The sequence below is a fragment of the Mesoplodon bidens genome, assembly GCF_964165515.1.
Source record: "Mesoplodon bidens genome assembly, chromosome: 4".
Lineage (NCBI taxonomy): Eukaryota > Metazoa > Chordata > Mammalia > Artiodactyla > Ziphiidae > Mesoplodon > Mesoplodon bidens.
This window is the reverse complement of record NC_138160.1, coordinates 137,143,332-137,156,373: the sequence shown is the minus strand read 5'-3', so window position 1 is coordinate 137,156,373 and position 13,042 is coordinate 137,143,332. Positions and strand designations below refer to the sequence as shown.

At 44.8% G+C, this 13,042-nt stretch overlaps 1 protein-coding gene across 4 annotated transcripts in view; it reads left to right on the top strand.

Annotated features, from left to right (window-relative positions):
- Positions 1 to 744: 744 nt before the first annotated feature.
- The window catches only part of EBF1 (EBF transcription factor 1), a 393,734-nt gene continuing 381,436 nt past the window's right edge, over positions 745 to 13,042 (top strand). For all 4 annotated transcript variants that reach the window (XM_081233788.1, XM_081233787.1, XM_081233786.1 and 1 more), the window contains exons 1-4: positions 745 to 1,715; positions 3,880 to 4,036; positions 4,600 to 4,663; positions 5,301 to 5,356. In XM_081233788.1, coding sequence (XP_081089914.1) covers positions 1,582 to 1,715; positions 3,880 to 4,036; positions 4,600 to 4,663; positions 5,301 to 5,356 — 411 coding nt within the window. In that variant the 5' untranslated portion in view covers positions 745 to 1,581. The remainder of the gene's footprint in view (positions 1,716 to 3,879; positions 4,037 to 4,599; positions 4,664 to 5,300; positions 5,357 to 13,042) is intronic.

Below are 13,042 nucleotides of genomic sequence, written 5' to 3'. Positions count from 1 at the left end.
CCGCGGAGCGAGAGGGGTTTCAGTGGCTTGACTAGGGGCAGAGCCCGGGTCTCCCACTCCCTGGGGACCCACAGCGCCTTGCTTGCCGGAGCCCAGGGTCCACCCCTCCCTCCCAGCGTGGAGGCAGTGCCGTCCGCGAGCTCCCAGCGCCGATCTCACACACCCATTTTTCCAACCCACCACCCCCTCCTCAAAGCGAAGAGGTGGGCACCTGGCATGCGCATCCTGCTTTTTCTGCCCGGGCTCTCCCGTCTCCTCCACTTTTGCCCCCGACGTCCCAGAACAGCGGAGCAGGACACGGCCCTGGGAGGGCGCAGCCTGTGCGCCTCGAGCGCGCTCAGGGCGCTGCGAGGATGCTTAACAGACTGCAATGGCCGGGATGCAGACCCCAGCTCAAATCCCTGAGAAGAATATCCTCCTCCCCTTCCTTCTGTCTCCCTTCTCCTGCCCGGCTCTGCCCAGCTCAGCCCCGCTCCTCTCCAGCTCGGACACGGGTACTAAGCGATCCTTCGCGCGCCACTTTGCGAGGAACTTTGGCCGGCTCCCCTGCGCCACCCGGAGAGGGATGTTAATGAGGGAGCGTGGCTCTGCGCTGAGAGCCAGCAGGCTCCTGCGCCGCGATTGGCTGCGGCGAGGCGGAAGGATGACGTTATGCAAATGAAGGGGCGGGTCATTGACGCGCGGGCCCCGCCTCCTCCCTTTGGGGTTAGTGTGCTTGTGTTTAGCTCTGGGGAGAGTCAAACTGGATTCCATAGGGAAAGCCTGCAAATCACTTCTATTTTAGCAAGGAGAAAACAGAATCTCCATTCAGCAGGGTCCACCTCTCTCTCTTTCTCCCTCTCCTCTCCTCTCCTTTCCTCTCTGTCTTTCCCTACCCCCCTCCCCCTTCCCCCCACCCCACTCTCCCTCTCTGGTGTATCTGTCTATGGCAACCAGCGTCCTCCTCATCTATACGCACTGAAAGGAAAGAAACATCTTTGGTTGGGAGAGAAGGAGGAAAAAAGAGAGAGAGAGAGAGAGAGAGAGAGAGAGAGGAAAAACTTGCCTGGTTGTGGAAAATGACACTTGAAGTAGCAAAGCCGGCAGCGCGAGTTGAGTCTATTGTTTCTTAAATTGCCATCAGGGTTTTTTTTTTTTTCTTCCTGCTTCTTCAAGTGAACGGTACCTCTACAAAAGGAAACTCCAGCCCCTCCTGTCCTCCACCGGCCTGTGATCATTACAAAAAAAAAAAAAAAAAAAAGAAAAAAAAAAAGCACCCAAACCAAAAATTAACCAACCAAACAACCCCCAACAGCCAAGCATACATCTCTATTTTTTAAATTTTGGTCTTTTTGTTGGATTTTCCCTTCCTTTTTTCTCTCCTTTTTTTTTTTTTTCCTTCGGGTTATCGCTCAGTTTTGAGCGAAGGTTTACATTTTTAAAAAATTTGCTTTCCAGCCCGCCTTGATCTTCTAGCGCGAGTTCAACGACTCAAAAAAAAAAAAAAATCTCTGGCTGGCGTTTTTCTTTCCTTTTTTTTTTTTTTTTTTTTTTTCAAATTTTCAAGGGGGAGGAGATTTTCCACAAGAAAAGGTTGTTTTCATGTTTGGGATTCAGGAAAGCATCCAACGGAGTGGAAGCAGCATGAAGGAAGAGCCGCTGGGCAGCGGCATGAACGCGGTGCGGACGTGGATGCAGGGCGCCGGGGTGCTGGACGCCAACACGGCGGCGCAGAGGTGAGTACCGCTCGGGGACCGCGGCCGGGGAGGCAAGCCGCGAGCAGCAGAGCCGGGAGGTGGTAGCGGAAGCCGCCGCCGCGGGGCCGGGCCGCGCTCTTGCGTCTGCCGCTCGGCTCTGCTCGTCTCCGGGGCTCCGCTCTCCCCGGCCGCTCTGTCTTGGTTGCCTGCGGCCGTAGAGCCAGGAGCTGCCTGCGAGGAGCCCGCGCTTTACCGGCACTTTTCCCTGCCTGGTCTGTGACTGTTTTCATTTTGTTTTAAGCCTGAAGAGGCGTCTCACCAGTATGATGTTGGATATCTGTGTTTTTCTGTGATTGCTGTTTCTTTTCAGGCCGCCTGTCTTTTCTTTCCTTCCTTTTCCTTTCCTATTTTCTTCTTTCCTTTCTTTTTCTGTCTTTCTTTCTTTCTTTTCTTTGCCTTTTCTTCTCTATTTCTTTCCTTCCTCCTTCCTTTCCTTCGTTCTTCCTTACCTTCCTCCTTTTTCTTTCTTCTTTCTTTTCTTCCCCCCTTTTAAAAACTTTCCTTCTCCTTCCTTTCCTCCCTTTCTTCCTCCCTTTTTCTTCCTTCCTTTCCTTCCTTTTTTCGTTCCTTTCTTCCTCCTTTCTTTACTTCCTTTCTTTCCCCCTTTCTTTCCCTTCCCTCTTCCTTCTTTCCTTCCTCTTCTTTCTTCAATCTTTCTTCCTGTTTTCTCTTTTTCCTTCTCTTAACTCCTTTTCTCTCCCCTTTTCTCTTTCAATTTCCCCCTAGAATCATCTCTTATTTCTCCTCTCTGGTTCTCCCTCCCTCTCCCTTTAGCTTTCAGTTTTTCTTAGTCCACGCGAAGAACAGCAACTCCTAACTTTAATTCTGATGTCTCCTAAAAGTCTTCCCCACCATCTATGACCATGGCCTCTTCTAGCCCCTCTGCCACTCTCAGCTCCTGCATGCTAGGCTGTATGGCCTAGAGGCACAGCTTTTGGAGATTGACCTGGGGGAACTTTCCTGGGCACCCTCAGTACCCTTTCTGGGGACTCCTGGTCCCAAGTGAGAAATGGTCCCCCCCTTTTTTTAGGCCACCAGCTGGGCTTGGGGGAATGGCAGATCTGGTGGCTCCATGCTCTCTTCGGCCCAGAGAGGGCGGAAGGGGAAGAATGAAGATGACTAATTACATCATCCTCATCTTCTCCGGGCTGGGGACAAGTGTCCACAACACTGTCCCCATCCCCGATGATAATAAGGATGGGGGTGGTTGGTAGTAAGAGTGAGTTGGGTAACTGGGCTAGAAGCGAAAGTGTGCGTGTGTGTGTGTGTGTGTGTGTGTGTGGCGCGTGCGTGTGTGTGCGCGCGCCCTTGTGTCGGGCAGGTCGGGCTGTCAGTGGCCGCCCTCCGCCCCTGGCGCCCCAGGCTCCAGCCCCCGGGAGGGCGCGCTCAACCGTCAGCCCTTATCCATAGGATTTCTGGAAAGGGTGTGAGGATTTCTGCGGAACAGCGAAACTTTGTCAGGACAGGTCTTTTAAAAAAAAACACCCAATTCCCTTTCCCACAGCGACCACTCCTGACTGCTCTGAGTTCCACCCGCAGATCCGTTTTCTCCACATGCTTTATTTGTGGAGGTGGGGACAGATGGCTTCCCGAGGCCGGGCACCCGCGGCTGGCCGGGGGCGGGGGGGGGGCGCGGCACATGAGGTTTCCCGGAGGATGGCTGCTGCAGCGAGGAGCTGAGCATGTTCCCCATCTATTCTCACCTGCCCACGGGAGATTCGAGGGGGTGGCGAGAACCAACTCCCATGCCCACCCTCCCTTTAAGTTGTAAACGACCGGCTTTATTCCACCATCGCGCTTCACCTCATCCACCGCTACTTTTCTTCCTCCCCACGCAGCGCGCGTCAGGTCGGAGTAAACGCGTACAGCGTTTTATCTCTTGCGCAAAACCCAAACAAAACTTTCACACCTCTTCGTCCAGTTTGGGGGGCGCGCAGGTCCTCGGGGGGGGAGGACTGGGCAGGCGAGAGCACGCATGTCCCGTCGCCGGGTGGGCCCGGGGCGCCTGAGGGGGCGTGTAGGGAGCCTACAGGGCGTTTTGGGGGCAGAGAAGGTGTTTGAGGGTTCGCGCATGTGTAAGGGGTGACAAGGGGTCGCGGTTGTTGTCGCGCTTAGCCGTCTAACTCTGCGTCTTTGGCCGCAGCGGGGTGGGTCTGGCCCGGGCTCACTTTGAGAAGCAGCCGCCTTCCAATCTGCGGAAATCCAACTTCTTCCACTTCGTCCTGGCCCTCTACGACAGACAGGGCCAGCCCGTGGAGATCGAGAGGACAGCCTTTGTGGGGTTCGTGGAGAAGGAAAAAGTAAGTGGGCGCAGCGCCGCTGCCCCTCGCCCCCAGCCGGGGAGCAGGCTCAGGCGCTTCGGGAGGCGAGCTCCTCGCGAGTGCAAAGCATCCATAACACACTCCCGCGCGGGGTCCACCAAGCCACTTCCCGTTCTGGGCGAACCCGGACTCCTAGTTTCTGAGGTTCTGCTCCAAAAAAGCTCATGCTGAGTCCCCAAAGATGGAGAGAGGCGAACCCGGCTTCGCACTCCAGAGTCAAGGGCGCTGGGGATGAGCCCGCCCTCGACCGCGCGACCATAAGTGGCTCCTGCCTCTGCTGGCCCAAGCTCGAGCCCCCAGGCCCTAGGAACGGGATCGTCCGTGCGAGCCCCACGGAATTTTTTATAAAGTTAGAGGGAGCAGTAAGGGTCGGGAGGGCGGCAGAGGGATCACAGTTGGCCGCAATTTCTGCTGCTCCCGGGCCTGTCCGGCTCCCAGGCCAGGGGTCCCTGCTTGGGGAAAGTTGCCTCGAAGTCGGTCCACTAGCTCACGCCGACCTCTCTCCTGCGTCTCTTGTGTCTTTGCGTCCTGCTGCAACCCAGGAAGCCAACAGCGAAAAGACCAATAACGGGATTCACTACCGGCTCCAGCTCCTCTACAGCAATGGTGAGGCTCCCGTCGGGTCTGCGCCGGCACCCCGGGGCTCCGGGTGAGGGTAGGGGGCGCGGGGAGCTTCAGGTGGACGAGAACCCGGAGCAAAGCTCAGCTGTCCGCCATCCTCGGGGTAAACCGGCCTCTTCTAAGTTTCGCCTGAAGAGGTTTCACCTGAGGAGGCCCTGAGCGGCTCGAGGGCGGCGGCATTAGCGGACGCGTACCTGGGTCCAGGTGTGGCGCCTTGGCCCCCGCTGGGCTGCTTTCTTTCTTCTTCCCCTTCCTAAGGCTGGGTTCCTCCGCTTAGCATAGACTTCATGCCCAAGTCCCTTGAGTTCAGGGGGCTAGAGCGGTCAGGGCCTTGGTGGCTCCCGGAGAGCACGCAGAGGGACTCCAGCCGTGGGAAGGGAGAGAACCCAGGTGGGGGTCCGCCTTATTCCCAGCTGCTGTGCTTGGGGGTGGGGCTGCCTTCCAAATGCGCTCGGGCTGGGCCAGAGGCTCTTCTCCGGGAACTGGGGAAGGGGGTCCTGGCTGTGCTTCTCCGGGACGGTCGCAGTTCCATCAGCCTTGGAGCCCCATTCTTTGTTTGTTTCCTGCAGATCCTCTCTCACTTAATTCTCCTTCGTTTCCCTATCCCCCGCCCCTCCTCCAGGAATAAGGACGGAGCAGGATTTCTATGTTCGCCTCATTGACTCCATGACAAAACAAGTAAGTTTCTTAAATTCGCGCCGCGGGGGTGACTCTACGGCCGCGAAATTTGGGAGAGTCAAGAAGCTGGCTACTCCTTAGCGGGAGGACTGGGACTCGAACTCTCAATGCCAGGGCGGACCGCGCTCTCAGCGCAGCCTTCCAAATGCCCAAAAGCATGTTGACTCGCCGCGTGGAGGAGATGGCTCGACGGCTCCTTCTTTATAAGGGAAATTCAGACCTTGTGATTTAAGGCTACGGGGTGCTGTGTGGGGAGAATATGGGCTGAACTTTCTTTGACCCGGCCGGGGAGCCCCAGGGGGCGCAAAGGTGCCCAGAGACCCTCGTGCAAATCGGGCTGAACTTGTGAAACCCAAACCATCAGGGCCTCCCCCCGGGAGGCAGAGGTAGAGGAAGCGGGTGAGGGGCAAAGGCAGCTTCCCCAGAAACGATGAGATGGTCTGAGAGCGCACTTGACCCACTGTACACATTTTTTAAAAAAAAGAGATGGTGGTGGTGGTAGTGTTGGAAGACGGAGCGACAATTGTTAGAAGATATTTTGCAAAAATCCTCCTGGCTTTTGCCTCCAAGTTTGGCAAGAAGCCAGGCAGCATGAGTGAGCTTGTGGTCTTAAAGGTACATAGACGGCATTTTCTTAAGCTCCCAACACGCGGGTGCCAAGCAGTATACATTAAGGTTGAGTTATGGTTCAAAAGCTACAATTATGAGCCGAGTCAGAAAAGAGGTCTGACGTTTTTACGAGGGGCAGGAACATTTTTCTTTTTAATTTTAAGAAAAAGTTTAAGAATTAAATATCTGGTTAGGTAGTTGGAGGATTTCGTGACAAAAAAGAAGACAGTTTTATTGGGTGGGGGAAAGAAATCAGAACAAAGAGAAAAGTTACCCATTGTGTACTAACCACCAATTTAGTGAGAGGGTTAAAACTGGTTTGTTTGATTGTGATTTTAAAATATTCCCTTTAAAATAAGGGATGTAGTTTTCATAGATACTGGCTTGGAAGGTTTCAAATTAGAGTATACATGCATACTTAAAAATTGTTTTTAGATACCCATGGCTTAAATATGTTGTACAAAATGCACGTTAATAAGCTGTTGGGAGTTTTAAAATCTACTCAGCAGGAACCAATTTAATAACAGCTAATTGTAATTTTTACCTTTATTTCATTGTGAACCAAGTAAAAAGCATGAGGGTATGACATGTATTTTTTTAAATGATAAATACATATCTCTTGAAATCTATTTCAAGTTATTAGCCTAAAATATTTGACTTTCTTAAAGATCTGTTTTATTTCTTAGTTGATAGTTCAGAGTTAATGCACATTTATACTTTTACTCTTGGTATTATTATTGTTTTTTTATTATTATTACTATACTGGTTTTGATCATTACATAGGATAATTCCCTTTGATTTGGACGCTCTGTATTTTGTTAAATTTTTTTCCTGCCAAGCAAAAAATGCAAAAGCCTTATTTCAGTAACTTTTAAAAAAATGATATCAAAACAAAAATGTCTTAAGTGGAATTTTGTTTTTAAAAAATTGTCTTTGATACCCTGGGTATCTTTTCCTGCCATTCCCATCAGAGGAAAGAAAAGATGGGAGGGGGAGAGAGAAAGTATGATTTCTAATACATATTCCTTATGTACTTATTAGAGTTTATTTTTTAAAGAATAAAAACTCCCCACAAACCAGTAAGTAAGACCTGTCTGCCTGTGAAACATTGGCCACTTAAATATTAAATTATTGGCAACTCTATGAAGTGAACAGTTGTAAGGAGCACAAAATTAGGACATGTTTGATTTTAGGCCCCTTAAACCAAAAGTGCCACAAGAATTGATCTTCCCATTATGAGATGAACTGACTTTACACACTCTTCTAAGGTGGAAGAATAATCTTGATTTTTATAAAGCAATACATCTAATATCATTTTACTAACAAGGTCATAGAGCTTAAGAAAAACTATAGCTTAAGGCAGTCTTTGACTGCTTGGTTTCATAAATTCTATCGGTGGTGGGGGTGAGAGTGGGACCAGAATAAGATATAGTGTAGTAATAGCAGGTATAAGAGAGTTACTTGCCATACTGTGACATCTCACTGAAAGTTAAAATTATAAATGTAGGCAATTATATATTTTGGTGGGGAGTGACCTGAAAAAAAGGCTTAGTAATTATCTGAATTTAGTCTAAAAATATCAAGAAAAAAGATATTTCCAGGCATACCTGTTTGCTTTCATAATAGTTGTCTAATGCCTTCTCTGTAGCTTTTACTTTGAAAGGCAATCCCTGCCCGTTATCCGGTTGCTTTTTCCTTGATTATGTGCTGTAAGAGTTTGGGAAGTAGGTTAGCTTCTTGTGTACACAGCTAATACAATACAATAGTCTTCAAAAAGCAGATCAGCGTGAAGAGCATGACTTTCCTTAGCTGTGACATAATTATTACGTTTTAGCTTTGATGAGTAAAACAGTGGATTCTCATCTAGCTTGAAATTATTCTGTGATAATTAAATGCCAAGTCTGATTTTTAAGTTTCTTAAATTTTTTATTTTAGTTAAGTGTGCAGTGACCCCTTCAATCAGAAGTAAGTCTTGACATAAGGTGACAGATTAAATGCTTACTTTTTTTTCCCCTGTGAAATTCTTCCAGGTAGACTCAGGATTTTGATATTTAGAGTGCTGAATGGAATAATTTCAGTGATGTGATGAGTTCTAATAAAATCATAAATTTCAGTGGGAATACCTAAGCAGAGTTCAAGTGTCTTCTCTTAGCTGCTTATTTATCGTAACATTTTTCACATCAGCGATGCAGCTTTATGTATGTGATATCATATCTTTGACTCAGAAGTTGGGGTTAAAACTTGAAGGGAATCTTTGGCAAGCAAAATTCAAAACTAGCTGTGCACTTTATATTTTCATAGAATGTTCGTGATCTTGGGTGGAGTTAGCAGCATTGAGATCAAACAGATATGTACTCAATCAACCAAGATGTATTGGTATGACACAGTATTTCACACCTTTTCAAAGTGTCTCATTACACTATTTGGGGTAATGACTCTTAATTTTGGACTCTACCAGGAAAGGGAAAGCTTTATTAGAAGTGAATGTGTAAGGATCTGAGCCCTCTTATCCCTATGCTTTTCTTATAAAACACTAAGGATATAATTATATTTAAAATATTTGTCCACCAACTAGAAAATAAGAAGCTTGCTTTTGGGAAGGGTTTTGCAAAACCAAGTTTAGCTGGACTAAAAATAGGGTGTTTTTTTTTTTTTTTTTTTTTTTTTTTGTCATTGCTGTTTTTGGTATTCCATTAGTGAGCATGCAAAAAGGCCTGTAGGATCCAGAAGTTTATGGCTGTTGCATCCAGAAGTGGTAGCTACTGCAGAAACTCAAATGAACTCAGTGGGAGAGGTCTGAGTTTTAATGTGCCTCAGTTCAGATTTTCCTGTAGTATTTGAGATATAATTACATTCTGTGATTGCTTCAGTGAGTTATCTTTAAATAGTTTTTTTTTAAAAAAAACCTTTAACTTATCTGCCCTCTTACCATCTTGCTTTGAAAAAAGGGACATTTTTATAATTCAAAGAAAGAGTACCAAATTCCATAAAGTTATCAAAAACAAAACATTCCCTGCCCCCAAACCAAAGCTCTTTTTTGGAAAGGGAAAAATAATAGTCACATAATCCTTGTGTGTATGGATTTGAAGGTAGGTGATATGGTGAGGGGACCCCTAAAAAGTCCCAGCACTGTGGGAAGTCAAAGGTACAATAATCAGACCTGCTGTCATAGTTCTCTTTCCAGCTAATCTTTATATATTTGTTTTGATGTTCCCGGTACTTCAAGTTATTGATGCAAGTGCACTTTTTCCGATTGATTGTTTCATCATATCCTGCCACAGCTACGTAGATTTGATTAACAACCCTTTCTGTTCAGGGTTCTTCATTGGTAGATAAACACATTTTTAGTGTATCAATAAGTTCCTAAGGAATTCAACTAGGCCAGCAGAGAGGTTCTTTCATATACTTGGGGAAACAAACAAAAAATGACAGGGCAAGTTTATAGTTAGGAGCCATATTTTAGCAGCTTTCTCTCTTCTTTGGTAACATGTCAAAAATGCAGGTGATTTGAATTTCCTTGCACATAGAGGAATGAAGAAGTTTGGGATTTTTATGCATGATCAGGACCTGTGTTTGGGAAAATGTAAACTCATCACAGTGGAAAATGTGTTGTTTGGAGTCTGGGGGTGAAAACAAAGCTGATGGTTTTGGAGAGATTGCCGGAGCCAGATGGCCTAGTACTTTCCCAGTCTGGCGGTCCAACTGCTCCCTCCTGGATAATATACAGCCATTTGTTCGGGGATATTTACGCTAGAGCTGTTTCCATGTGAATGTTTGAACAGCATTAAAAATGAACGTATTAGTAGTGATGCATTTATCGAACTTGTATGACTATACGGATAGTCTGTTCCTGTGTCTTTACTTATATTGCTGAGAGGAATGAAAGAGGGTCTGGATGTTGGTGAATTGTTTATATAGTTGTTGAGCAAGAATGATTTGGTCTTAGTTATTAAAATATGTAAGCATTTGGAAACTAATTGAAGTCATGGTAGCACCTACCTGGAAGCTCAGTTGTGAAAATTAAATGAATTCATACATGGAAAATGCTTAGAACAGTGACTAGCATACATTAAGTGCTTAATAACTTAGCAGCTTTTATTATTTTACTATTATTACCCCATTGAGTTGACAAAGCCAGTTGTATCTACTAATATAGATGTAAATGTAGTTATCATATGAGTGAAATATCTTTTATTACTGCTAGAAAAAGAAATATTGCATGATATTGTTAGAATGATTCAGTTTTTATCTTGGTGTTTGAATAATATGAGAGATTTTATTTCTTTGAGACACAAAAGATGCATTCTGAAGCTAACTGCTTTTGGTACACATTCTCTTTTTATTCAGGGCTGTGATGTAACTGAACAGCATACTGAATATGATATCATTCCTTTGCAACTTTCCTAATTCAGTTCTGCAAACAGGCCTGCTTAGCTGCTGAGCTTAAATTACATCTTTGTAATTTGTTCACCAGTAGCTAAGCTGCTAATTGAAGCAAAATAATTTTTTATTTTATTTCACTATTAATTTTGGATTGCTGTTTGACACAATTGTTTATGAATTGTCAAATTTGTAGTGTTTTCTTTGGCACAGGTTAATTTTTAACTAAGGCTCCCTCACCTCCTGGAACACTTTTTTTTTTTTTTTAAATGACAAGCAGTGGAACTTGGTGGTCGAAAGTAATGATTAATATTACAGCATGTTGATAATGTAGGTGTTCATATTTTTTTTAATTAGTTTTGATTCTTGGTAATTTGCTGCCAAAGTCGTGTTGACAGTCTGTATTTATAGGACACTTTACTTTTGGTTGAAGGAGATACTTTGTACATTCATGAATGTATTCTTTAAGGTGACAAATTAGGTTTAGCCTTTTATTTTGTATTTGGAAAAAAGAATGATGTATTTTCAAGGTTACTGTTTTGATTTAAATGGAAAATTAGGAGTTTTTGTTAGTTATAGGTAACCTATCTACCTGTCTTCCTTCCTTCCTTCCTTTTTTTCTTTCTTTCTTCCTTCCTTCCTTTCTTTCTTTTTCTTTCTTTCTTTCTTTCCTTTCATTGTCTTTTTCTGTCTTTCTAAATTAATGATTACAAGTCTCTGATTGTTGGTTTGTAAACGAAGAAAGACTCCTAATGAAAACATTTTGTTCCTAAACACCTTTCAGATTTTAATGAACCAAAGTCAAAAGTATTCTCTTTGCCCACTTTATTTTTGCATGGAACACAAAGAGTTAAAATGATTAGAAAAAGTAAACAAAGAAAACTGTGCTCAATTTTCTGTATTTCTTTTGGCATCCCATTGAAGTGTGATCCCTGTGTATGTTCACTGTCTATTTTTTGTTTTACTGTGTGGTCTTTATCCATAGTAAGTTTCAATTAACTTTTAAGACCCAGTGATATTTTAGAAAAGTGGAGATGAACCACAATTCACAAGATGCTTTCTAAAACAGCGGCAACAGAGGCAGATTTTTTCTATTGATTGATTTCTTTTCAAAGATGGTGTAGGTTAATGTGTAATTGAGCATTTGAAACTGGTGGCATTTCATCCTCTCACAGCAAACCTTCTGTCACTGTTGTGTAAGGATGTGAAAGTTTAACAATTCCTATTTTTTCCTTCATTTTTGTTATTATAAAAGATTATTCTTGAAAAAACCCCCAATCAGAAAGTCAACAGAGTATTAAAAATAATTGTGATATTTTCATTATGCTCATTAGAGGAGAACGTTAAGAAAAGGGAGGCTTAGTATATCAGAAGAATAAACCTGCTCCAAATGTGTCAAGTTTTGACAACTTGTTTATCAATTTCACTAGGTTTTTAAAGTTGAGATGAAGTTCGTGCTGTTTATTCTTTTACTTTTTTTCCTGTACAAGCATTCCTACCACCTTAAGGGATTTATTTGCATTGGCAGGATTAATGTAAACATCGTTTTCTATTTGATATTGTATTTTGTTGTTGTTTTTGTTGTTTCTTAGGTTAAAACCTCAACTTGCTTCACCATCAATTCATTTATTTAAATTATATATATATATATATATATATATTTTTTTTTTTTTTTTTTTTTTTGCGTTACGCGGGCCTCTCACTGTTGTGGCCTCTCCCGTTGCGGAGCACAGGCTCCGGACACGCAGGCTCAGCGGCCATGGCTCACGGGCCCAGCCGCTCCGCGGCATGTGGGATCTTCCCGGACCGGGGCACGAACCCGTGTCCCCTGCATCGGCAGGCGGACTCTCAACCACTGCGCCACCAGGGAAGCCCTAAATAATATATTTGATATGTTTCTCTCCCCCTCCTGCCCATCTCTGTAACAGGCCTCCCATCCTTACTCCTGATGAACACACTGATTTCTTTAAACCACTGTTGTTTTTGTCAGTCTCAGAGCAGACTACCTTCCTCCCAGTGAGCAGACACATGACTTACTATGGAGGATGAAGATAAGCCTTCTTCTTGGTGTTCCATCATCTAGGTCCTAAACCAGCTGTCTATTAAAATGGTTTCACTTAAAGTAGTCAGTGCTGTTTATATGCTTCTGTGATCTCCCAACTGATCCGGCCTCAATGAGCTTCACTCACACCGCACAGAGGCACATATTTAAATTGGGAAAAGAAGCAGAAACTTCTCCCTAAGCTGGTGTTAGAGAACCCCTTTCCTTTTAGGCTCGAAGTCTGGGTTTGCTGAACTGTGAACCAGTCTTGACATGTGTACTAAATGTACATGGTAGAGATTTGATATGTGTGAAAGCTGAGGGAGAACTTGTAGGCATTTTTAAAAAGTCTGTTTTATTGTTGACACTCTACATCAAAGACGTTCATCAAAATAGATTTATCCTGTTTTCCTATGTTGGATCTCATCAGAATGTCGATTTCTTGGACCATACTTTTATATAATAGTGTGGTGTGGGTGTGTGTGTGGTGCGTGTGTGTGTGTGTTTTAACAAGCTTTTTCAGTAACAAAACCTGCTTAGGCGAGGTTGGAGGTGGAGCTGCCTTTGACAGAGTTTCACTGTGTAGCTAACTCTATTACACTGAGGTTCTAGGTTACTCTATTTCCAGGATTTTAGTTCTACTCCTTAGGAGAGGG